The 27,452-nt window shown below is 38.6% G+C and overlaps 1 protein-coding gene across 2 annotated transcripts in view; it reads right to left on the reverse strand.

Moving 5' to 3' along the window:
- ube4b (ubiquitination factor E4B, UFD2 homolog (S. cerevisiae)) overlaps window positions 1-27,452 on the reverse strand; it is a 100,711-nt gene that overhangs the window by 49,757 nt on the left and 23,502 nt on the right. Inside the window, exons 3-10 of one of the 2 annotated variants that reach the window (XM_073032216.1) lie at window positions 23,159-23,294; window positions 14,402-14,489; window positions 14,055-14,199; window positions 12,672-12,900; window positions 9,071-9,481; window positions 6,527-6,652; window positions 4,187-4,322; window positions 2,228-2,328 (exon numbers count right to left, since the gene is read on the reverse strand). In XM_073032216.1, coding sequence (XP_072888317.1) covers window positions 2,228-2,328; window positions 4,187-4,322; window positions 6,527-6,652; window positions 9,071-9,481; window positions 12,672-12,900; window positions 14,055-14,199; window positions 14,402-14,489; window positions 23,159-23,294 — 1,372 coding nt within the window. The remainder of the gene's footprint in view (window positions 1-2,227; window positions 2,329-4,186; window positions 4,323-6,526; window positions 6,653-9,070; window positions 9,482-12,671; window positions 12,901-14,054; window positions 14,200-14,401; window positions 14,490-23,158; window positions 23,295-27,452) is intronic. The other variant, XM_073032217.1, reaches the window with a different exon arrangement.

Raw genomic sequence — 27,452 nt, forward strand, 5'->3', positions numbered from 1 at the left:
ACACTAATAAGTTTCTACAGACATAATGTTGAAAGTATCCTGACTGCACATTTCTCCAACATTCATGGACTTAAGACCTTGGACTTTTTGTGTGACTTTATTTTACTTACATCTTATATGTGCCTTGTGCTGTGTGTGACTGTTGGTACTGTGCTTTGCATCTTAGCCCCAAAGTAACACTGTTTTATTTGGCTGTATTCATGTACGGCAGAATGACAATTAAACTTGAACTTGGCCGGTTCCATCGTGGCCTGTAACAGCAATTTGAATGCAAAGGAAGGCAAGCTGTAGTAAAGTTGTGGATCAGTTTAGCACTTTCCTCCCCACCATCAAAAGTATCTATGAGCATTACCCCAAGGCAACATCAATCACACATCCCAACTATCTGGGCAATGCCACCTTCATACAGAAGCCTCAAGTCCCAAACCACCAGGTGAAACAACTGCTACCTCCCATCTTCCACTCATTTCTTGAGCCAATCAACACAATCTAATTATAGATAGATAGATAGGTCTATCTGTCAAGTAGTCCACTATCCAATCCACCATGTGAGAGTCTACTCCCATCTCCGTTAGTTTGTGCCTTAAGATCTTGGGCAGGATGGTGTTAAAGGCACTAGAGAAGTCAAGGAATGTAATCCTCACAGCACAACTGACCCCCTCTAGGTGAGAGAGTGATTTGTGCAGCAAATACGTGATAGCATCCTCCACTCCCACCTTCTCCTTATACGCAAACTGAAGAGGATCCTGGGCGTGCCTGGTTATTCATCCCCATGGGGAAATTCAACTTTTTTTCCAATGTCCCATACATTTGTTGTAGCAAAACTAATTACATACAATACTTAACTCAGTAAAAAATATGATATGCATCTAAATCACCATCTCAAAAAGCATTAATAATAGCTTTTAAAAAGTTCTTAAGTCCTGGCAGTAGAATTGTAAAGCCTAATGGCGTTGGGGAGTATTGACCTCTTCATCCTGTCTGAGGAGCATTGCATCGATAGTAACCTGTCGCTGAAACTGCTTCTCTGTCTCTGGATGGTGCTATGTAGAGGATGTTCAGAGTTATCCATAATTGACCATAGCCTACTCAGCGCCCTTCACTCAGCTACCGATGTTAAACTCTCCAGTACTTTGCCCACGACAGAGCCCGCCTTCCTTACCAGCTTATTAAGACGTGAGGCGTCCCTCTTCTTAATGCTTCCTCCCCAACACGCCACCACAAAGAAGAGGGCGCTCTCCACAACTGACCTATAGAACATCTTCAGCATCTCACTACAGACATTGAATGACGCCAACCTTCTAAGGAAGTACAGTCGACTCTGTGCCTTCCTGCACAAGGCATCTGTGTTACCTCAGTATAACACTAAGACCACTTTGCATTACAACTTGGTGTCCCAATTGCATTTTTAATTTTGCATAATTTTGTATGCATTTGTTTTTTTTTGTGAATGTTGCATCAGTAATGCAGTGGGTCTGTGATACTGCTGCAGTTGTGTTTCATTATGCCTGTGCATCCATTTACTTGTGTATATGATAAACTCTACTTTGACCTGCTGAGTTCCTCCAGCAGTTTGTGTGTGTAACTCACCGACCTGCCTTTGCATTAATTCAGTAATATTATGGCCAGTAGGAGATTGCCTTCCTACTCACCCTCATTAACTTAAATTCCTCAGTCACAACAGGATCTGAACTTGTGTTACCAATCCAAGTTACTTGTCCAAATACATAATTATACAATCCTGTGAATTGTGTTCTTCAGATTGCCAAGAATTCCACACACACAGTCAATTGGTTTGATTCACCAAGGCAAATAAAAAACCTACAGTGGTGCAGTGGTGATATGGCTCTACTAAAGGGACTGTAAGGTGCCCCTTCCCCCCCACTAGCCTTCAGGTCACCTATGGGCAAGGTGTAGCACCTGCTTAGCATCTCCACCCCAGATCAGTCACGTGAAGCAATGGGAGCAGGTGGTGATGGTCATATGAGCAGCCGGCGCACATCACAACTCCTGGTTACGCAAACACTGATGTCAGGCAGACAATCTCTGAAGAGTATTTATAATGGCAGGGGTCACCCATGTTGTAAAGACACTGCCCAGAAGTAGAAAAGTTTGCCAAGAACAATCATGGTCACAAAGACCATTATCACTCATATCATAGGACACAGCACCTGATGATGATGAAATAAAAACAGAAGTGCATTTATAAATTGATCAAAAAACAAACCTTGGCTGTGTGAGGGCTCCCTGCAGCACAAGAGCAGTATGGGAAATACACTGGGATCGGATGTTGCTGAGCAGCTGACTCACAGATGGTTGACTGCACATCTGAAAACATTTTAGAAATGTCTGGTTACATTTAAACATTCTGCAATCACTCATTCAAGTGCAACAATTTCAAAAGGTAGTGCGCTGTAGACTTAAAAAGATTCCACTTTCAAATGTTAAATACCCCTTCCCACAGAAAATCGCTGAAAAACAATTTGTTAATTCATATTTTTGCTGTTTCTTTCATTTATTCTACAAGAACGCATACATGGTAACTAATTTTCAGAAGTGTGTCAATGCTGTGGCAGGACTGGTAGTTTATTTTTGAATACTGGATAAAAGTCAGCGAGTATGCTACCTACTATACATTAGGTTGTGCAATTAACCAAAAATCAAGTGGCATTAAACTGGATGCAGTCAACATGTTTACTGAAGTGAAGTGTATTTTTAGTTAGTGGTTGCTCTTTGAAGTCACTTCGTGTTCCCTGCTTCAAATATCAGCTGCCATCAGGGGTTCATTGAAAAGCCTTGCAAATACAGGTCTCAGCCTGAAACACTGGCTGTTTATTCCTTTCCATAAGAGGCTGCCTGACCTGCTGAGTTCCTCCAGCATTTCTGTACATGTTACTTTTCAAGTATCACTGTCACGTTTAAGTGTAATTAATCTCGGCAAACAAATATAATTTAAACTACTACTCTTTAGAAAATATTTGCCGCATGTGAAAACCTGCAATGAATTTGGCACAGGTCATATAAATACTTCCAATTAATGACAAGAGATATTGCTCTTGGCCATTCTCTACTGTCTGCAAGTACCTGCATTTCAGTTCCTAAGTGTGGCTGGATCTACATTCTGGTTTTTATCCCAAAATGTCTTTCAGCAAGCCTAACAATCAACTACCTCCTTCGAAGGTAGCTGATAAAGAGGCAACTAAGAGACAAGTGAACTGAAGAGCTTTTAAATGCCAATTAATCATCAGCACAGCAGCCACTTGGGAGACCATGCTTTGTTATTTGAATTTGTAGATTGTAAAAATACTTATAAAAGAGAGGTGGTACAAGAGCCTGAACACACACACTCACACATTTTAGGAACAGCTCCTTACCTCTGCCATCACATTTCTTAATGGACAGTGATCCCATGAATATCACTATTTTGGCCCTTTTTTACACTCATTTTTTAATATCTACAATTTATAGTACATTTTATATATTGCAGTGTACTGCTGCCACAAAACAAATTTCATGACCTATATTAGTGATAATGAAAGTAACATGCAAAATACTGTAGGAACTCAGCAGGCTAGGCAGCATCTATGGGAAAGAGGAAACATCGACACTTTGGGACAAAACCCTTCATCAGGGCACAAAGGGTCTCAGCCGGAAACTTTTGACTACTCTTTGACAGATGCTGCCTGGCCTGCTGAGGTCCTCCAGCGTTTTGTGCACGTTGCTTGGATTTCCAGCATCTGCAGATTTTCTCATCTCAGTGATAATGAACCTGATTCTGATCTAAACGGCACGCTCTTATTTTAAAAGTCCATTTAAAAGGCTTCAAGTCCTGTTAAGATTTCTGCCATTAGATATTCCACAAGTTCACTTTCTCTCCTCCCTCCCAATCAAATATATTTAGAGGTTTCCAGCAATGAAATTAGTATGTCAAAAGAATCAGATCACTGTGGATGTTGCAGTTTTATTGATTTCACTCGATCCAAATTCTTTCCTCTGCCAGCATTAGAGGACAACTGAAAGAAATTCTGATTAAATTAACCTGGAGCCTCATATAATGGCACCTCTAAATATGACCACCAGCAATGAAAAGCAAATGGGGTCAACTTGTCTAATGGCTCAATCAGAGAGACTGATTGGTGATTTTTACCAAGAGCGATTTAAGGAAACGTGTTATTTAGTAATATACCTTTGGAGCTTTCCGTTCTTCTATTCCAACTCTGTCAAAGCACTCGATGAGGTAGTTCAACATTTCCGTCTCCTTACACGCTTCAATAGTGAAACGATCATTGCCAGACTCTGAACAAGTTCCGGTCGTACCCACACTGAAAAGGAATAAGTGAAAATTTATATCTCCAAGTAGTTTGCTCAATGGTATCGGCCAGTGAGAGCATTCCATGCTTTGCAAACACAGTGCAGATACACTGAAGCAATTATGTTGAATCTAGAATTATCCACAGTATTTGAATACCGGACTCACGAAGAAATCCAAACTAAAAGTAACATGTATACCATTACTAATACACCTAGCATTATAGTCCAGAACCCAGTTCTGAACAGAGAGAGGACAGAGAAAAAAAATCTAATGAGATACTAATCAGATGTTCCCTTTCCAAAAAAAGGTACCCGGTAACTAAAGTTTAACAGACTGAAGCCTGTTAGCAAAAAGATGTATTTTCTCATAGAGGTCCTTTGAAGACAGCAACAACCACCCTTGGCCAGGTTTCCAACAACCCTATATAGGAGAACACATACGAAAGTTGTCATGTTGAGAAAAGGGGAGTAGGGAAAAATTCAGAATATTTTTTTTTTTAAAAAGATACTTTGAACTCTCCAGATCACATTAAAAACTACTGCATAACCAGTCAAATTGCTGTTTGAAAGAAATGTAATTGTTACAGTGACAGTCAGGTAATCCAAACTGTTATTTTGACAGCAGTCTTACAGAAATCAAGATAGATTAACACACAATTATCATGAAGACCCAACTTTTTAAATGCATGCTATCCATAGGCACACAGCAATCTCACAAGTAAGCTCAAGAGGAACAACTGTTTGAGCAACAGAAACACAAATACTGGCTTTTGCATTATTTTGCAAAATGTATTTAAAATTATCAGCTTAAAACAACATCGAACACATACTCAGATGAAGTTTGGAGCGTTAAATTAAATTCTGGTTACAAAGCCGAAAGGACAAATCCTATCTACTTCAGTTTGAGCAGAAAATGTAACCCAACCTCAGAAGTACCACTCCCTACAATGGATTGTCCAAATTTATCAAGTATGACAAATCTACTCTGAATTTTGCACTACAAGTTCACATATAGTAATGGCTCAAAGCATGTTACCTGCAAGATTCTTAGAGAGAAAGATCTGGTTTAAAGTTTGCAAAATTTTGGAAATTAAGACAGCATTAAAAAGACTGCATCCACCAATCCTCTCATTTTCCCAGAAGTACTGAATGAGATTAGATGGCATCTTGATTGAAACACTTGTCACCTGTATCCAAGTTCCAGCTCCACTTTGCCTTCTACCTAACAGGAAATGTATTCATCTACAAGATCTCCATTTAAATTGCACTCCAAGCACACACCAAAAGTTACCAGCTAGCCTTCAAAACCCAAAATTGGATTTTCTCATCTTAATAGGAAAAATTGTACCCAACTGAAATTGGGAAATCTTAATTTACCACCAAGAAAATAAACTACTATTCGATAAGGCTCATTTTCCCCTTTTTCTCCATCGCATTCTTCCACTTTCTCACTGTAGCCATTAGCTCCTTACTAATCAAGAACCTTAATTGCAGTCAATGATTTGGCCTTCACAGCTGTCAACAGCTACAAATTCCATGGTTTTAAGAAATTCCTTCTCATCTCAGTTCAACTTGAGACCTTCTAGATTTTAAGCTTTTGGAAAATTATGATGCTTATAATTAATTTGTCTTATAAGAATTATTTGTGTTCAATTTAGAAAATAGTAGCTTTCTTAAGCCTGTTACAAATAAATCAACATATGACAAGAAAAAAATCTGAAAATCTGTGCTTGCACAACCGATTCACCGTTACTGTAACACTCCCCTCTGGGAGAAGCATCATTTTATTTTTGAAGTACACAAATTACAGAACCAATGTAGGGCACTGAAAGTGATGGATCATTCGTTTCCAATACACTATGTACCTGAGCTTGTAATACGATAGCGTGCAATTAACTTCTTCAAAAAGACAGCAGACGATGAGTCATTAGGAACTTACAATAAATACCTCCTTTCATGTGCCTTGCAGGTTATGAATATGCTAAAAGAATTTTACTGTTACTTGGTTATACCATTCTAAACTTCACTTATTTCCTGGTCTACAGTGTTAAGCTGCCACAGTAGGAAATGGAAAAAAAGTGAACTAAGGAATGTGAAGAGGACAAGTTAAAAGCTACTGCAGTACAAAAAAAAATCACATATTGTTAGTTACACTTCCAAATGCATAAACCCATGCTGTTATAATAAACATTGCCAGCTCCAGAAAAATGGATACCTGGAACCAAACTGCACGCTAGATAAATCAACATCGTCTTCCTCATCATCAGCATCATCATCACTGCTGTCCTCCGGTAAATCAGAAAGGGCGTAGAGGAGGAGAGAAAAAGGATTGGTGTATATACTACCAGAGCAAAGATTGAGAGAGATGAGTGTTAAGTTCATTCAGGAAACCTACAACAGCCACTGTTAAAATGTCAAAATAAATCACAATGTACAAGATACACGGTTGGGGTATTATAAATGGAACTCAGCTCTTCAACTTTTCACACTGAAGTTCAAATAGAGCTCAGTATCTATATTAAATGCAAAAGTTTAAATGCTGCACTTCCCCATAATGCCCAAACCACATTCTAGCAGGTGTTAAAAATAATTTTATATGTCGGGTCTTGTAAATAGGCCATTTTAAAGTGAAACCAGGTTTTAGTAATTCTGGTTTCTGCTAATATCACCTAAGATGCAGCTGAGTGATAAAGATTCCAAGTTACACACAAACAACTGGAAATCATATTTCAAGTTTTCTTTAGGTACTATAGAATGCTGATGTGAGGTAAACTATCAGCTTCCATCCTAGATGACATCACAAAATTGTCACCACACTTAACCAAATCAGATGAATTGGGTCCTTGTTTTTTGTAAATGCCAAAGCACAAGGATATAAGAACTTCAGAAAAAGTAATAAACTGAATTTTGCCTGAATTTTGGCAAATGTTGACATGCCACTAAGCAATTAAAGTACCTTTCAGAGTATCAGAGATCCCACCCAAAACAGCAATGTATTAAAGTAACTGTTTCAAAAGTTTGAAATGACCAGTCAGAAATATTATACCAATTAAGGTGCAAGTTCTAAGTTTAACTGTATGAACAGTGAAAACTCAAGGATAAATTTTTGAATCAATTCTGCCAATAAAATCCTTCATTTAAGTCTCTCATCTTATATTTATTATGATCATCTAATAATTCCCTTTCTCCAGTTGATTTACTCAATCTTAAAGCACAGAAACAGGTCTTTCAGCCCACTCCATCCATTCCAATCTTGTTGTCCATCTGTACTGTTCCCTTTTGACCAGTGTTTCAACCTGAGCACATTATCTGCGTTACTCTCTTCCAATACTTTGAATATAAATTGCCCTCAACTGTCTCTTCAGGAGGATGTTCCCTACACATTCAGAACCATTCTAAGTTAAATCTGATTATATCTTATCCATTCCACTAAACTTACATCCACGGCAAATACCTTTGTTTGTGTACCCTCGCAGCTCCTCTTTAATTTAAAAACATTACCCGAGTCTCATTTTTTTTCTGCGTAAACTGTCCAGTCTCTTCAGCCACTCCTCTGATCAACTTCCCAGTCCCGAGTACCAGTTTAGTTGCCTACTACTTCAAATTTCCTTGGCAGGTAAATATAACATTGCAGACAATACCTTTGTTGACCTGCCACCCTCAAAACCATGACAACCTCCTTAGTAGTTGATTTTCAGGTGCTTTCATTATTTTCCTGGTTCAGCCAGCTGCTTGTTTCCCCTATCAATTAGGCTTATATTTAGAATCCTTTAAGAACATGTATTACATTCCACCAGGCATGAATCTGATTTCCAATGAATCCTTGGCAGGCAATCACCAGTTTCACCCGTCATTATTTCAGGAGCATAGAATAGTAGTCAGGCTTTTGACTATTGCTGACTAGGAATGCAGATGATAATTTCCTCAGTGAACAATGATGAAATGCTTTGGTATTTAATAGCATGCAGTCCAATTATCTGTTCTACCGTGGCTTGCTATTCATAAAATGGTTCATGCAATATCTTACATAAAATGCAGCAGGAAACATTTTATATTCCTCAATTTAGAATTTTTGCTTTCTATTTTAGCTTGACAGGTTTCTTAATTTAACTTTTTTTTTTAAAAACTTGCCATCCAATCTGTAAATGTTTCCTGAAATCTCCCTGGTACTAATCCCATCTTTTCATCAGGCCTCACACACTCGACACCTCATCACATTACTTCTTGAAATAGGGCCTCTTACTTTCAGTCAATCATTTCTCAGAGTTACTCCGAATCCATGATGTGTTCTTAAATATGTTTTTCACCTTGTCGGAATCAGAAGCAAGTCATTGGCACACATCATGAAATTTGTGTCTAATTTAGTCCTTCAATATTGATAGTACTCAAACAGTGAAAATAATTTATTTTAAGTGGTACAAAATCATCCAATACCAACATTAACTTTCACAAAATGCCATGAAGAATTGCATTGCTTAAATTTCCTCTCAAGCTTGCTGCATTTTCAAATGCTATTTCTACCCAAAAGATAGCAAATCTTACACAAAAATTCAAATTGCTTGGAATTATAAGTTTTGTATTTAATCCATAAAGCCACACTACCAGGAATCAAAATTTTTAAATTCTCATAATAAAGCAAATATATTTAATTTCTGCAAGAATGAGCATTTTTAGAATAAATGTTCCTCTGTCAAGTAATTTTAAAGTTTAACACAAGATTTTTTTCCCACAAAATTTTTTTTTTAAATAAACACAATACCTAGAAGGTAGCTGGTTCAATGGAGAGGAGCGAGAAACTGTAGAAGTTACTGGAAATAATGGTGGACCCATTATGGAAGATCTTTGTCTTGGAGAACTCATTTGGACTGAAGGACTACTAGGTATAGTCTGTGGGCTAGAAGACACAGAGGCGACCGGCAATATATTGGTACCAACAGTTCTTAGCCTGGGAGAAGTAGAGAATGGGGGAGGGCAGCTCACGGTGAAAGATGGTTGTCCTGAAGAGCAGGCTTGAGTCGAGGATGGACAAGTAGCGAAGGTGCGTTGGTGTGGAGAACTGGGAGTCAATGAAACATGACTAGCAAAGTTAGGCTGCTGGGTGGCACTGCCAGCAGTCGTGGAGTGTTGGCCGGCTGAAAGGAATCGGAAACTTGGGCTGCTTCCATACAGACTAGAACATTAAGACAGAAATCAGAAAGAATGGAAAAAAATGATACAGCATGTAAAACATTAATAAGGCTGTGATACTAAAATTGCAAATTCACACGCAATAGCATTTGTACAGAGGCACAGTATCATTTCAATTATATTCCCAGGTGGTTTTGTAATATTCTGACAATATCAAAAAAGTCACAAAGCTATTTCATCACGACTGATCGCGAAATGTGCACAGTCACATAAAATAGAATCTTACACTTCTTCCACCTATAATGGACATCACTGTCACTGATACAAATTGCTTGCAGCAAACCCCTCTGCAGCTTAATACCGAAGCAAATAAATGATCAACACCTAGTAACAAATCAGTCCCCGATATGAAATTGCAGCAGCCACAAAAAGAAAATAACTTTTGAATGAAATTGGATTAGATCCAATTTACACCACAAGGATTTTGCAGACATCATAAGCAAAGAATCAAATGCATCTCATTCCCTCAATGAACACCATCTTTTCAGACAAAAAAAATCAGAAATTTGGTTAAAATTTGAATAACATGATTTTTTAAAAAGTTTTTAAAAAACGCAAAGACATGACTTTAGAATTACAATGGAAAATATTCTCAGGAAAAATTGCATTAGTCTCCAATTGGCCACAGGCATGTAATCATTGGATCAAAATAGAAAAATAAATTGAATTATTGCTTATTAAAAATACAAATTAAAGCTGTGCATATACCACGCAAGCTTAAATGTGATTTATACCCAACTGGCAGGTTTTACACATCACCGTGGGAGATATTTGCAAGCTACGTCCTGACTACTTCTCTTCCGTTTCATTGCCATTTTCTCCCACCATTTGCTGTCAAAGCCCAAAGTTCTGGAATTCTGGTGTCTTCTACCCAAGACACTTCTTCAATTCTACTTTTCTACCCATACCATACCCATTTTCTGCATGGCCTGGTGTCAAATTTAGTTTAAGAATGCTTTCAAGCCTCACTTAAGTATTATCTTCCTCCTCTAAGACATGGGAGCAGAATTAGGCCATTCAGCCCATTGAGTCTGTTCTGCCATTCTATCAAGCTGATTTATTAGCCGTTTCAACCCCATTCTCCTGTCTACTCCCGATAACCTTTGACACTTACTAATCAAGAATCTGCTTAAAATATGCCCAATTAGCCTTCACAGCTGACTGTTTTTTGTGGCCACCATGTCTGTAGTGAATTCCAGAGAGTTACCGCCCTCCGGCCAAAGAAATTCCACCCCATCTGCTCTAATGGGACATCCTTCTGAGTCTGTGCCCTCTGGTTTTAGGAAAATCCTTTCCACATCCACTCAGTCTAGGCCTTTCAATATTCAATAGCTTTCAATGAGATCCCCTTCTCTTTTAAACTCCAGTGAGTACAGGCCCGGAGAGATCAAATACTCCTCGTACATTAACCCTTACATCCCAGGATCATTCTCATCCACTTTTGACCCTTCAAGAAAATATCACTGAGACTTTAGGCCATGTCGTAGATTGTTTTACCATACTTGTTGCATAATGCAGGATGACATCAAGTCACAACCCCCAGCATTTATGACAACAATTAGCCCAATAAATGAGATTTTGCAAAACATTACATCAAAACTCCTCCATGTTTCAATTATAGCTTTTTAAAGTTTAAGAAAATAAAGTAATCATGATCAAAGTACCCAAGGCACAGATGCTTTCACATTCCCTCCTCCCTTATACCAACAGCTAAATTACATATGCATCATATAAATATATTTCCTCAATTGCCTAGTGTCGTTTCTGCTGTGCTGGGGAAAATAGTTTAGATTTAAAACCAATTTCAAGACAGACATGACGAAAGCATCAATCAGACACCCAAAAGCAATGCACAGAGACTAGTGGAGGAACTCAGCAGGGCAGGCAGCATCCATGGAAATAAACAAACAGTCGACGTTTCAAGAAAATACCCTTCTTCAGGACTAGAAAACACCAGAATAAGAAGGTGGGAGGTGATGGGTGGAAAAGGCAAAGGGCTGGAGAAAAAAGGAACCTGATAAAGAAGGCAAGAGTTTCTGAGTTGCAGAGTTTCATTAGTTCTAAAAATAAATCAGTTGAACTTCTCTCAGTTGCATAGCTCTATTGATTAACCATACACATTTAGATTTACTCTACACATACTAGGGATATAAATTATTCTAATTGTTAAACTCAACTGGTATAAATATCCTGGATAGTCACAGCAAATCACGAATGCTTAGCCACTACACAATCTAAAAACAAACAAATCTTCAAGTAAACCAGAGTGTACTAATATAAAAGTAATGATAATTTGGAGAGCGTCCTTAACAGCCATATTCTCGACTTTTAAGAAAAAAAACTAATTACAAAGGTCAGTTATAGAAACAAGACAAAATGCTAAACATGAAAAAGGCCAAAGTGCTTCCAATAGTGGGGGAGTCTAGGACCATAGGGCACAGCCTCAGAATCCAACCCTTTTAGAACAGAGGTAAAGAGGAATCTCTTGCCACAGACGGCTGTGGAGGCCAAGTCACTGAGTATATTTCCCACCGCTGCCTGTAAGGAGTTTGTACGTTTCCCCATGACCGCGTGGGTTTCCTCCAGGCGCCCCGGTTTCCTCCCACAGTCCAAATACCAGTTGATAGGTTAATTGGTCATTGTCCCATGATTAGGCAAGGATTAATCATGGGATTGCTGGGTGGCATGGCTCAGAGGGCCGGAGGGACTTATTCCACGCTGTACGTCAATAAATAAAGCAGAGGTTGACAGATTTTTGATTAATAAAGGTGTCAAAGGTTAAGGGGAGAAGACAGGAGAATGGGGTTGAGAGGGGAAAATAAATCACCAATGTATAGCTGAGCAGATAGATGGGCCAAATGGCCTCATTCTGCTTCTATGTCTTAAAGTCAAAGGGATCATATTTAAGTTTAACCAAGAGAAAAACAAAAGATCAAAATTCAAAAGCCTTTTTCAAACAACTTGAATATATAGTTTTACTATAATATATTAAAAGTAGTTAAGTGTAGAAACCTCAAAGAAAAATAAACCATTAAGAAAATGGTTGTCTTGCCTATCCCCATGTTGTCTATCACAGATAGCTCCATTTAAATGACAAAATATAGTATCTCAACATTTTTTTATTGTAAAAATCAATAAATAGAAAAGGAAATTTCAGGACTTTTGAGATGTACCTTGATAAAGAACTGGCACCAAATGAACCAGGACTACAAAACATAGGACTTGTTCCTTGACTTGACAAAGGGTTAAGTGGTAAGCTCCTGTCAGGTGATCTTGCAGCAGCTGCAATAGGCTGCGATGTGGCAGTCAAACTGGCAAATGGGTTGTCTTCTGGCATTTGAGTGGACAGCATCAGAACCTCCATCAGAATCTGGCCAATTAAGTCCTTCCAGTCTGAAAATACTAGAAGCAAAAAAATACTTCATAAAGATTAATGATTTGATTTGTCAGATGTACATTGAAACATAGTAAAATGCATTGCTTGCATCAAAAACCGCAGTCCAAGGATGTGCTGGGTCAGGCTACAAGTGTCACCACGTTTCTGATGCCAACATAGTATGCGCACAGCTTTCTAACACTTACACCCATCGTTGAAATGTGGCGGGTAACTGGAGCACCTTGGAGGAAACAGTCATAAGGAAAATTTACAAACATATTACAAACAGAAGGAATCGAACTCTAGTCGCTGGAGCTGTATTACTGTTATGCTAACCACTGTACTACCCCAACATACAATACTCAACTTGATTTCAAAACACCAGAATTCTGAAATGTTGCACAATGCACTTGCGTCATACTTGCTTAGCTGACTCAATTGTACCTATCCAACATAACCCTAAACAAGTGCTAAATGGATGACATTAAATTTTTTTGACTGGAAGTCCACTTTCAAATGAATGTTTATTCTGAACTCTGAATATCCACACATCTCCATCTAAATTAACAGAGAATTACATAGAAAATCCTCCAAGAGGACCACATCCTTGCCGAGGTTTGGAGGCTTGTGTGCCTCAATGACCAAGAGAGCTATGCTGGCTACAGACAGGTCCAAATGCTTTGACTCTTGGTAGACTCATGCCAAACAGCTCAAAGGGTAGAGGCCAGACGACGTAGTTCACTGGTCCTCCAAGTTCAGGGATTCAGCTCAGGGGCCAACAACTCTGACTGATCAAAACAAAACCGTTATGAAAAAAGCAAAGAATCCTTCTACAGGTGTGTGTGGCCAAGGACAGACAGAGATGAAGGACCTTTGCAGTGTAATTGGCAGCAAGTACATGCTGGAAGAGCTCAGCAAGTCACATAGCATCTATGAAAAGAAAAACTGTAGACAGTTTTGGGCCGAGACCCTTCACTAGGACTCTAACTTAGCACTTGTGTTTGAGGCTGGAACAGTTATGAACATGCTAAGAAATGTTGATGATATGGTAAATGTTGGCAGTTTTCCAGTAAAACAGGAATTATTTAACTTCTAATTAAGGATATTTACAATTTTCCAAATCATTGAAGATTGACAAGGCTCCACTTTGAGAACATCTATTACTGTCATTAGCTCTGACCTTCTTTTGGACTCTGTTTAAACTCTGCAGCCAGGCCAGGCAAGAAGATCACATCCCTGTCATGTTCCTTCCAGGAGACTCGGAAAATTTTACAGATAAGTGAAAGTGCTTGCTCTTCTGATACGTCCGGCGCTAAAGACTGTTCCTAAAAACAAAACAGTTATTACTGATTAGCTGATCATTCAGATCTCCACAATAAGATTAAAGGAACAGGAAGAGATCATTCAGCCCCTCAAATTTGTTCGGTCACTCCCGGTCTCATGTACCAATCATTTTCGGGTATCTTTGGTTTACAAAGGTTTACCAACCATGTTTTAAATTACTTAGGAAAATCCAATACAACGTACCTTATCAGTCAGGCTTCTCTTTTCTCTGCGATCACCCTCGTCAACTTCCATATTTTCAATTCCGGAGTCCACATCCACTTGGGACATGCTGTTTAAGAGGAAGACACTTTAACACTTGAACTAAAGTATCTTTAAGTTAAACAAACTTGAATCTGTGCATATCTTTTAAATGAAACAACTGTATAAAACAGTCATAGTTGGTCATTTGGAGCTAGTATCTTTTTTTTAATTAGTTTTTTTATACATTTTCTACATCGCTACAGATAAAAAAAAACAGATCAAAATGAAGAACATTAATACAGTGCAAAAATATACATACAATAATAATATAATACAAAAGAAGATAATTGAGAAAGCACCCAAATTGAAGGTATGTAAAATCAGTATCCTCCCCAAACCCCGCAACAAAAAAGAACTCTAGACCAACCACAACACAATCTAGAGAGTATACATCAGGACATTCAAACCCCCAAAACTGTAAATACACTTAGCAACAGAAGATATTAATGCCTACTACCAACAAAAAAGGAGCTGAAAGCAAGGGGCCGGAAAAAAAAACCTTAGTTAAGAGGAAGGTTATGAAAATACTCAATAAAAGGTCCCCAGACCCTATGGAACTTTGTATCCGAATTAAGAACTGAATAATGAATTTTTTCAAGGTCTAAGCAGGACATAATATCATTAAGCCATTGAGCATGCGTGGGCGGGGCAACATCCCTCCATCTAAGGAGGATTAAACGTCTAGCCAGGAGAGAAGCAAAAGATAATATTCGACACTTAGTCGAACTCAGACGTAAATCTGTCTCACCCAAAAAACCGAACAAAGCAATTAAAGGGTTTGGTTCTAGGTGGTGATTCAGAATACAAGATAACGTTATGAAGACGTCTTTCCAAAATTTCTCCAAGCTAGGACAAAACCAGTACATATGAATGAGAGAGGCCTCGCCCCTTTTGCATTTATCACAGAGAGGACTAATGTTAGGGTAAAATCGGGATAGTTTAGATTTAGACATATGGGCTCTATGAACAATCTTAAACTGTAAAAGGCAATGGCGAGCACAAAGAGAGGTTGAATTAACCAATTTGAGAATCGAATCCCAAGTCTCATCAGATAAGGAGATATTTAAATCATGCTCCCAAACCATTCTAATTTTATCCACAGGGGCACGCCGTAAGGATGCTAATTTATCACGAATAAATGATATTAAACCTTTACCTAGTGGATTAATAGAAAGAAAGAAATCCATAACATTTTTCTCAGGCATTTCAGGGAAATTAGGAATTAAAGGATTAATAGAGTGTCTAATTTGGAGATATCTTAAAAAAATGAGCATTGGGCAGATTGAACTTAGCAGAGAGCTGTTGAAAAGATGCGAAGCGATTATCAATAAAAAGATCTTCAAAATGTCTAATGCCCTTCCTATACCAATCATGGAATGCTGAATCATACGTAGTAGGTAAAAAAAAAGGTGATTATGTAAGATAGGGCTAGGAAAGGAAAAACCATGGAAACCATAAAACTTCCTAAACTGAGCCCATATACGCAAAGTGTGTCTAACAAGAGGATTAACAATTAATCTGGACAAACTACTAGGGAGTACAGAGCCGAGAAGTGCAGAGATAGATAAATCTTTAGTGGAACTCAACTCCATTGCCACCCAATTAGGGCACTCGGGTTGGCCATGAAAAAAAGACCAAAAGGTAGCACAACGTATATTGGCTGCCCAATAATATAAACGAAAGTTAGGTAAAGCCATGCCACCCTCTTTTTTAGATTTTTGGAGATAAACTTTATTAATTCTAGAGCGCTTATTCTTCCACAGATATGACAAAATAATAGAGTCTAAGGAATCAAAAAAAGATTTAGGAATAAAAATTGGGATTGATTGAAATAAATATAAAAGTTTAGGGAGAACATACATTTTAATAACATTGATACGACCTACCAAAGACATAGATAGAGGTGACCATTGTAACAGACTCTGTTTTATAGTATATGAAAGATTGGCAAAATTTTCACGAAAGAGATCCTTAAACTTCCTTGTGACTGTAATCCCAAGATAAGTAAATTGATTATGAACTACTTTAAAAGGGAGATCACGAAATGTTAATTCTTGTGCTTCTTTATTAATTGGGAAAAGTTCGCTCTTATGTAAATTAAGTTTATAGCCAGAGAACTGGCTAAACTGATGAAGAAGTGAAAACATTGGAGGTAAGGATGTAGACGGATTTGAAAGAAAAAGTAATAAGTCATCAGCATAAAGAGAAACTCTATGCTCAACACCCCCTCTCCAAATCCCGGTCAATTCAGGACAATTTCGAAATGCTATCGCCAAAGGTTGTATTGCCAAATCAAAGAGAAAGGAACTTAAAGGGCATCCCTGGCGGGTGCCACGTTTGAGGTTAAATAACTGGGATTTCTGAAAATTAGTCAAAACAGAGGCAGTAGGACACAAATACAGCAATTTGATCCAAGAGATAAAACTTTGACCGAAGTCAAATTTTTCTAAAACTGCAAAAAGGTAGTTCCACTCTATACGATCAAATGCTTTCTCCGCATCGAGGGAAATAACACATTCAGGAATCTCAGTTGAAGGTGAATATAAAATGTTAAATAAACGCCGAATGTTGAAAAAAGGAAGACGATTTTTAATAAAACCAGTTTGATCATCAGAAATAATAGAGGGGATAACAGTTTCTAATCTATAAGCCAAAACTTTGGCCAAGATTTTAACATCAACATTGAGCAAAGAAATCGGCCTATACAAGGAACACTCTGTTGGGTCTTTACCCTTTTTTAATAAAAGAATAATAGATGCCTCATTAAAAGAGGGTGGCAATTTACCGTAATTAAATGAGTCAGATAATACTGAGAATAACTGAGGGGAAAGAAGTGAAGAGAATGATTTATAAAATTCTACGGGGAACCCATCAGGTCCAGATTTCCCTGAAGACAATGCAGAAATTGCAAAAGATATTTCTTCTGATGAAATAGGCGTGTTAAGTTTGGCTTTAAAATCAGACGAAAGCGAAGGAATATTCAGATTATTTAAAAAGTGATCAACAGATATTGTCATTCAAAGATTCAAAGGAATAGAGTCGAGAATAGAAATTTTTAAATGCATCATTGATTTCTAAGTGATCCGATGTAAAGTCTCCATTCTCCTTCCGGATCTTTGTAATATGTTGTTTGGCTTTGGAACGTCTCAGCTGATTGGCTAGAAATTTACCAGATTTGTCACCATGAATATAGAAGCGACTCTTACTTTCAAGAAGTTGGCGTTCGACAGGTTGAGTAGACAGAAGATAAAATTTAGTTTGAAGTTCTACACGCTTCTTGTATAATTCAGGATTCTTAGTTTGAGCATACAGTTGATCCAATTCTTTAATCTGATTAATGAGGTCTAATCGATCTGCACAGGACTTTCTATTAAGATTTGCTGTATAGGAGATTATTTGACCCCTCAAATATGCTTTCATGGCATCCCAGACAATCTGGGATGACACTTCAGATGATGTATTGGTCTTAAAATAAAAGGTTATCTGATCCTTAATAAATTTTAGAAAATCATCATCCGATAATAAAGTCGAGTCAAAACGCCAGTGTTTATTCCTCTGAGGGAGACCAGGAAAATTTAAAGACAAAGTAATTGGGGCATGGTCAGAAATCAGTATACTCTGATAGTCACAAGAATAGACAGATGGAATAAGTTGATTATCGAGTAAAAAGTAGTCAATTCTAGTAAAGGTATGGTGAACATGTGAAAAAAAAAGAGTAGTCTCTCTCAATGGGATGAAGGAAACGCCATATATCAGAGATACCATAATTAGAGAGAAAAGAGTGAATAGCTAAGGCAGATTTAGTAAGTAGTCTAGTAACAGAGGACGATCGATCCAAATTAGGATCTAACCAACAATTGAAATCGCCACCCAGTATAAGAGAGTATGAGTTTAAGTCTGGTAGCGAGGAGAAAAAACATTCAAAAAAATTAACATCATCAAAATTGGGAGCATACAGGTTTGCTAGTACAACTTTAGTATTGTATAATTTACCAGAAACAATAATAAAACGGCCATTTGTATCAGATATCTTATTATGGAGTTCAAAAGGAATATTTGAATTAATAAGGATGGAGACCCCCCCCCCCCCCCAGCTTTGGCAGCAAAGGATGAATGAAAATGCTGACCCGCCCACTTTGACAGAAGCCGAGAATGATCAAAACTACAAATATGAGTTTCTTGAAGGAAAGCAATGTCAGCTTTGAGTTGTTTAATATGGGAGAAGACCTTCCTTCTTTTAACAGGATGATTCAGTCCCTTTACATTCCAGCTCACAAATTTAAGTGAATTACCGTAGATGTCGGATTATAAGCCGCTACTTTTTTCCCACATTTTGAACAGCTTTGAACTCTGCAGCCTTTAATACGATGCGGCTAATGCATGATTTTTTTCATGCCGCCAAAAACATTTTGCCTCGTAACAGTAGACCAATAAAATTGATGAGTAGTTCAGAGGTCCAATGAAATTGTACGATAAATCAAGCGCACTTTCACAATTAAATTATTGTAAATCAGTCATTTGTACTCACCCTCATCAACATGGAAAACACTCGAAGAAAAGCATTGTGCTGCCTTTATGGCAGTTATTTAGTTTATAATATTTTCGCTTAGTAATTCATTTTCTAGTTAAAGTTAGAAGTGTTTTAACTATATTTGTTTTCTGTACTACATCGCGGGATGCTATGACGTCACACCCGGTTTCGCCGCGTCTTGTGGGAAAAATGCCAGTTTGCGATAAACGGGAAGGAGGGGGGCGAGCGGCATTACGCGAGCGGCATTGGATCTGAGCGAACGCTGCTTTTAAGTTAAAGGCGATCAATAACTTTTCCTGGTAGGCTGCAGTATATATATTTTTTACCAGTCGTTAGGAGATATTGGAATGTTGTTCAGTAAAAAAGTATACGCAACGTATATTTAAAAGTAGCCGCGTTACAGGCACGGTTCAAAAAAAAGCATTTGCAATATGTATTTGTTTATGTTACCATATGGATTTAATTAAAAGTTAAAAAATCCTCACGTGTAATATCTTTCTGTGTAAATATCTCATATTACAACGTGGGACACCTGCGGCCGAAAATCCGGTGCGGCCTGTACAAGTAAAAAATTGATTTTCTTTCTAAAATTAGAGCCAGCGGCTTTTAATCAGGTGCGCTCTGTAGTCCGGAATCTACGGTAACCATTATCAATTGTTAGTGCATAGAAGGCAGCAGGCATATAAAAAATCAAGCAGTACAATAACAGTCTGGGAGCAAAAATGTAAACATAGATCCGTAGAATCAAAACAGAGACATGTCCTGAATAACAAAGGAAAACAAAAGAAACAGTGAGTAGTGTTGGAACTGGAGAACCTCCCCCCCCCCCCCCACCTCAACCCAAAATTAGACGGCTACCTAAAATAGCAGGTAGCTCTACCAAAAAAATTAACCCAAGTATGACTTCCAGTTCTGTGTCGTTAACAAAAGCTCCGTATAAATAATATAGCAAATAGTAACTAATTTATGCACTAGAAAACAGAATTATAAACAGGAACAACTTCAACAGAAGTATAAAACTTAATACAAAGAAAATCAGAAGAAAACTAAAACTAACCTACCCGCGAAAAATTATAAAAGATTAAAAGAAAAAAAAAGGGGAGGGAGAGAAAGGGGAAATTATAAAATTCAAAGAGAGTCCTTATCAACCATTTACAGGAAAAAAAAAGCAAAACTTAAACTATGAATCAACCAACAGAGAGGCCTTCAATAAAAACTCCAAACCTCCAAAACAAGTTAAAGACAATTGTAGTTCTCTATAGATAAGGTTATAAAAAAATAAAATAGATTACACAGGTAAAATCTAAAAGTTCGCAGGGAAACATTAAACTTAAATTATCTATTTAGAAAAAATGCACCAAGTCCAGGGAGAGATTGGCTACAGCCCTTAGAGTTTCAATAGATAATGACTGAATTATTCAAGTAAAGTCTGAGTTCGGAAAAGATAGTTTTACTTCGAGAAGTACTTATCAACCATTTTAGAAGGTCAGGCCGGTTCCGAAGAAGACGAGGTGGCTGGGAGACTTCCAACAAACGCCTCAGCCTCCTTCACTGATTTAAACCACTTATAATCTCCAGTAGTAAGCGTAATTCGGAGATTGGCTGGGTTTCAAAGAAAGGGTCTGAGTCCACGATCAAAAAGCACTTTCATTACACCTTTAAACTCAGCACGCATCTTCAAAACCTGGGGGGCAAAATCCTCCACAAAACGAATGACCGTATTTTGAAAGGCAAAAGTACCTCTGCGGCGTGCCTCCATCATCAAGCGGTTTTTCACCTGGTATTGATGAAAGCATAAAATAATCGGCTGTGGACAGGAACCCGGAATTGCTCGAGGAACATAGATCCTGTGTGCCCTTTCAAGCTCAGGTGGAGTCGATAGAAATTCTTTCCCGAAAATCTCACAGAGAAACTTGGAAAAAAATTCAACAGGAGAGCCTTTTTCAGTGGCCTCTGGCAAACCAAGAATTCGTAGATTGCAACGTCTGCTCCGATTTTCAAGATCCACCATTTTGGAAAAAAGTTTACTATTCTTCTCCTCTAGGTTGGAGCAGAGAGTTTCAAGATATTGAACACGGTGTTTTAAATCTTCAGAAGTTACGTCAATGCGAGATAAATGTTCATCATGATCATCCACTCTAGCATTAATCTGATCCAGTTTGGCATTCAGCTGGTTGAAAGAAGTTCTAAATTCAGTTCTAAAATCCATTAAAGTATCTTGTCGATGTTGTTCCAAAATAGCGAGAATGTCAGCCGACAAAGCCGTAGAAGTTTCTTTTTTCCCGGTTTTAGTACTTTTGGTAGCCATTATAAGATAGATATGTTCGCAGGCAGGTAGAAGAGAACTAATAAAATACCTAACTAAGGTTTAAGAAGGGAGACACATAGTGCAAAGGTAAGAAGAATAACGGAGCAAAAGTTCGGAGCGACTAAGCAATCGCCATCTTACCGGAAGTCCCAACGGAGCTAGTATCTTAATACTACAATGAATGCATTTATAACGGAAAATAGACCCATACATTAACTTCACTGTTGGCTTTATTATCATTTAGTTATCACAATGCAGCAATTCTCTAATAGAACCTTGGTATTTCATTTGCAATACCCAAGAACAAATTTATTACTTTAAGGTTACTATAATTTTCCTATTTTGCACAAATTCTTATTGGTACATGCCAGTAAATTAACTCAGCTGATTAAATTGCAAGTGTTATGCTATTAGGGTCCAGGCTGTCTGTAAGAGCCATTTCCTCCCACATTACATTTACTTATTCAAATTCCCATACGATCTCAAATCATAGACTAATGTAGCTATCTATATTTATCACACTGCAACAAGCTTCATTATTCAAATTAAGTCCTCGCTTTTAATAATAAAAAAACAATGTTTGAAATACAATTCTGCAAAAAAAACCTCTTACGATCCAGATAAGTTTGAAGTGTTACATTTTGGAGAAGTCCTTAAGACAAAGGAACAGAATTGGGCCATTCAGCCATCAAGTCTGCTCTGCCATTCCAACATGACAGACCACGGTCCTGTCAAAGCAGGGTAGGAAACAATCTGTGAATGGTAGCATGCTGGGAACTGGGAGACCTGGGTGTATAACAATAATCCACCCAAGGTGGCACTTCATGGTGAGGGGAGCATTTGATACGCTGACCGTCATCAGTCAGGGCAAGAGAACAAGCACTGCACATTATGTTGCAGTTCTACAGGATGAGACAATGCTGCACCTCGAGTATTGTGTATAGTTTTGGTTACCCTGTTATAGTGGATGGTGGAGTGGAGATATATTTGACCAAAGAATGTGCAAGGCACTCCTTCCCTCTACTAGCCTGCAGGGCACCCTTGGGCAAGGTGTAGACTGCTTAATCCCCCAATCAGGGTCATGTGAGCAGGTGGTGGATGGTCATATCAGAAGCTGGTGCCTATCACAAGTCCTGGTTATGCGACTACTGAGGCCAGGCAGACAATCTCTGAAGAGTATTGATAATGGCAGGATCACCCATCACATAAAGACACTGCCCAGAAGGCGGAAATGGCAAACCACTTCTGTAGAAAAATTTGCCAAGAACAATCGTGGTCATGGAAAGATTACGGTTGCCCACATCATAAAAATGAACAATGAACACTATAGGAAGAATGTTATTAATCTAGAAACAGTGCAAAGAATATTAATGTAAATATTGCCAGGACTTAAGTGCCCAAGTTATGGTCAGTGTTTGCATAGGCAAGCACTTTATTCCTTGGAGTTTAGGAGATTGCGATGATCTTGTAGAGGTGTACAAAATTAAGTGGAGCATAAAAAGGCTTAATGTAGCCTGTTTCTCAGGAAAATGGAACTAAACCCTAGAGGGCATAGATTTGTGAGTGGGGAAAAATTTAAAAGGGATGCAAGGACACCTTCTTCACACAGAGGGTGGTACATATATAGAACATGCTACTAGAGAAAGAGATTGAGGCAGGGACAATAATGACACTTAAGAGACACTTGGATGCAAATATGGAGAGGGAAGAATTAGAAGAACGTGATTCAAACATGACACCATGGATGAGTTGAACCAAAGGACCCATTTCCACATTAATACAATTGCCAAACCTTGCTGTCCAGTTATTGATCCCGTACAAAAGCTCTACACAGGAAGGTTATCCACATATCGAGTACCTTTTCTCACAGGACACACTGTCAATATCCATACTCTGAGATCGGGAAAGACTCTGAGACTGGTTTTCGAGGCTATTCGATGGGGAACTGCTGAGCGAGCTCACCCCTTCACTGCTCTGGCTTCTATGTGCAACACCTGGGAAAACAGACGACACTCAGAGTCACAAATCTGCTTAACTGTTAACGATGGAAGTAAAGGATTTTAAGCTGGTTTTAAATATGTTTCTTTTCAGCTTCTGTTGTAGTAGACAATGCTCAAGCATATCCTAACATCTCAATCTGTAACAGATTTTGTAATTTCAATTCCATTTAAACTAATGATTAATGCACTTCAAAGTATGAAACCCACCAACTGCCATGACATCATGGAAGTTGTTTGATTACAGAAACAGAACCTGCCATATACCTAACATTTATGACAGACACAGCCTGGTATGGAGACATCAATGTCCAAGAACGGAAAAGCTTACAAAAATAGTCGATACAGCCCAGTACAGAGGAAAAGCCCACCCCATCATTGTACACATTTACAAGGAGCACTGCTCCATCATGAAGGACCTCTACCATCCAGCCAATGCTCTCTTCTCACTGCTGTCATCAGGAAGAAGATGGAGTCGTCTTAGGTCCCACACTACTAGGTTCAGGAACAATTACTACCTTTCAACCATCAGGCTCCTGAACCAATGCGGATATCTTCACTCACCTCAACACTGAACTGATTCCACAACCTATGGACTCACTTTCAAGAACTCTGCAACTCATGCTCTGAGTTATTTATTAGATTTTTTTTTGTATTTACATAATTTGTCTTCTTCTGCACTTTGGTTGCCTGTCAGTCTTTGTGTGTAGTTTTTCCACTGGTTCTACTGTATTTCTTTGTTCTGTGAATGAGTCGCAGACTGGCATGTGGTGACATACAATAACTTTGATGATAAATTTACTAATATTCAGCTCAGATAAAATAAGTAACCTTGACAAGAGATAGAATCATAGAGTGGAAACTTCAGTGCAGGACAAAGAGCATGGCACTCAAGTTAATTTTTTTAAAACTAATCAAGGACTTGATATTACTGAAATCAGAGAAAGACTGTCAAGAAGTCCCACACTTAACAGAAAAGTTTGATTCATTACTGTAATTCAATGTCAAACCATTTAAAATTGTTCAAAATATAGTGGAGAGATTTACCCACAATTGACAGCACAGTAGAAACTTCAATCAGAAAACCTCTGTAGCACCCCTCTCCTGGTGCCAAGGATCTCCATTTCTCTAAAACAGGGCATCTAGAGGCACCAAAGCAATTAGTCAAGACAATAATACTGGCCATTTCAAAACTCAAGATCATCCCAATTCAAGCTGGGGCATTATAAAAATTAAGTTAGACTATATGGAGGAAGAATTCGGGGGGGGGGGGGGGTCTTTATTGTTTTGTCTTTTATAGGGGAAAGCCCGTAGGATTCGCATAGCATATCCTACTGCGGATGGAAAAACTAGATAAGTAGAACAAGAACTGTTTGAATATCATGTACTTTAATATGGAAAATTTCCTGCAAGGAAGCTAATGTTCGATTAAATTAAACTCAAATCAATGGATCACTGTACTGATGGACATTGATTCAGCAAATACACACAAAATGCTGGAGGAGCTGTGCAGGACGAGCAGCATCTATGGAAATGAATAAAACAGTCAATGTTTCAGGCTGAGACCCTTCATCAGACCTTGGCCTGAAATGCTGACTGTTTATTCATTTCCATAGATGCTGCCTGTCCTGCTGAGTTCCTCCAGCATTGTGCGTGCATCTTACTCTGGATTTTCAACATTGCAAAACCTCTGTTTATTGATTTAGCAAACAGAAGTTTACTGACCAAATTCAGAGTTATTCAGTGATAAAATACACCCTCCAGTTTGAGAGGGAGAAGGTAAAATCAGATGTATCAGTATTATAGTATTATCAGTATTACAGAGGCATGAGAGAGGAGCTGGCCTAATTTGACTGGAAAGGGACACTAGCAGGGATGATGGCAGAGCAGCAATGGCTGGAGTTACTGGAGGCAATTCGGAAGGTGCATGATAGGTACATCCCAAGATGAAGTAGTATTCTAAAGAGAGGATGCGGCAACCACAGCTAGCAAAAGAAATCAAAGACACCATAAAAGCACAAGAGAGGGTATATAATAGAGCAAAAATTAGTGGGAAGTTAGAAGATTGGGAAGCTTTTAAATCCAACAGAAGGCAACAAAAAACATAAGGAGAGAAAGGATGAAATATGATGGTGAGCTAGCCAATAATCAAAGATACCAGAATTTTTTTTTCAGATATATAAAAAGTAAAAGAGAGGCAAGTGTGAATATTGAACCACTGGAGGTATAGTAATGGGGACAAAGAAATGGCGGATGGGCTTTATAAGTATTTTGCATTAATCTTCACTGTAGAAGAGACTAGCAGTATGCCAGAAATTCGAGAGTGTCAGGGGGCAAAAGTCAGTAGTTGCTATTACCAAGGAGAAGGTACTTGGGAAGCTGAAAGGTCTGAAGATAAAGTCACCTGGACCAGATGGACCGCACCTCAGGATTCTGAGAGGTAGCTGAAGAGATTATGGAGGCATAGGTAATAATCTTTCAAGAATCGCTAGATTCTGGAATGGCTCAGAGGACCGATAAATTGCAAATGTCACTCCATTCTTTAGGAAGGGCAGGAGGCAGAAAAAAGAAAATTTAGCCAGTTCACCTGACTTCAATGGTTGGGAAGATGTTGGGAGTTCATTATTCAGGATGAGGTTTCAGGGTACTTGGAGGTACATGATGAAGTAGACCAAAATTAGCACAATTTTCTCAAGGGGAAATCTTGCCTGACAAATCTGTTGGAATTCTTTGAGGAGATATCAGACAGGAGCGACAAAGTAGTATCAGTGGATGTTGTTTACTTGGATTTTCAGAAGACCCTTTGACAAGATGCCTCCCATGAAGCTGTTTAACAAAGTATTACAGGAAAGATACCTGGCAGGAGACAGAGTGGGAATAAAGAGAAGTTATTTTGGTTGGCAGCCTGTGACTAGTGATGTTCCGCAGGGTTTAGTACTGGGACTGCTTCTCTGCACATTGTATACAGTGATTTCGATGACGGAAGGTGGAGGGGCAAGTAACATTGAGGAAGCAGGGAATCTGCTGAAGGACCGAGACAGATTGGGAGAATTGGCAAAGAAGTGGCAGATGGAATATGGTGTAGGGAAGCGTATTTTGGTAGAAGGAATAAAGGCATACACTATTTTTTAAAATGGAGAACAAATTCAAAACTCAGAGGTACAAAGGGACATTATGAAGGATTCCCTAAAGATTAACTTGCAGGTTGAGTCAGTGGTAAGGAAGGCAAATACAATATTAGCATTTATTTCAAGAGGACTAGAATGCAAAACACAGGAGCAGAATTAAGACATTTGGCCCATCGAGTTTGCTCTGCCAATTCATCATGGCACATCCATTTTTCCTGTCAGCCCCAATTTCCTACCTTCTCCCCGTATCCCTTCACGCCCTGACCAACCAAGAATCCATCAATCTCTACAAACAAGCTGGATGAACTCAGCAGGTCAGCATCGGATGCTGCCCAGCCTGCTGAGTTCATCCAGCTTGTTTGTACATGTTGACTTGACCACAGCATCTGCAGTGTACTTTGTGTTTCCATCAATCTCTGCCTTAAATAAACCTAAACACTTGGCCTTTAATAGATGCCTGTAGCAATGAGTTCCAGATTCACCCCTCCATTCTAAAAGGATGCCCGTCTATTCTGAGGCTGTTGCCTCCGGTTTTAGACTCTCCCACCGTAGGAAACCATCCTCCACATCAAAGCTTTTCACCATTTGATAGGTTTCAGTGAGGTCACTCCTCATTCTAGTGAATACAGGCCCAGAGCCACCCAACGTTCTTCATATGGCAAGACATTCAAACCTGAAGTCATTCTCATGAACTTCCTTTGAACCCTCTCCAGTTCACAATACTCCAAGTGAGGCCTCACCAGTGCTTTATAAAGTCTCAACATTACGTCCTTGCTTTTATATTCCAGTTCTCTTGAAATGAATGCTAACATCACATTTGCTTTCATCACAGACTCAACCTGTAAATTAACTTTTAACCCTGCACAAGCTCTCCCAAATCCATTTGTACCTCTGATTTTTGAATTTTCTCTTCACTTAGAAAATACTCTAACCTTTTATTTCTTCTACCAAAGTGCATGACCATTTTCTAACACTGTATTCCATCTGCCATTTCTTTCCCCATTCTCATCCAAGTCCTTCTGGAGCC

This window comes from Hemitrygon akajei, chromosome 29, assembly GCF_048418815.1.
Source record: "Hemitrygon akajei chromosome 29, sHemAka1.3, whole genome shotgun sequence".
NCBI lineage: Eukaryota > Metazoa > Chordata > Chondrichthyes > Myliobatiformes > Dasyatidae > Hemitrygon > Hemitrygon akajei.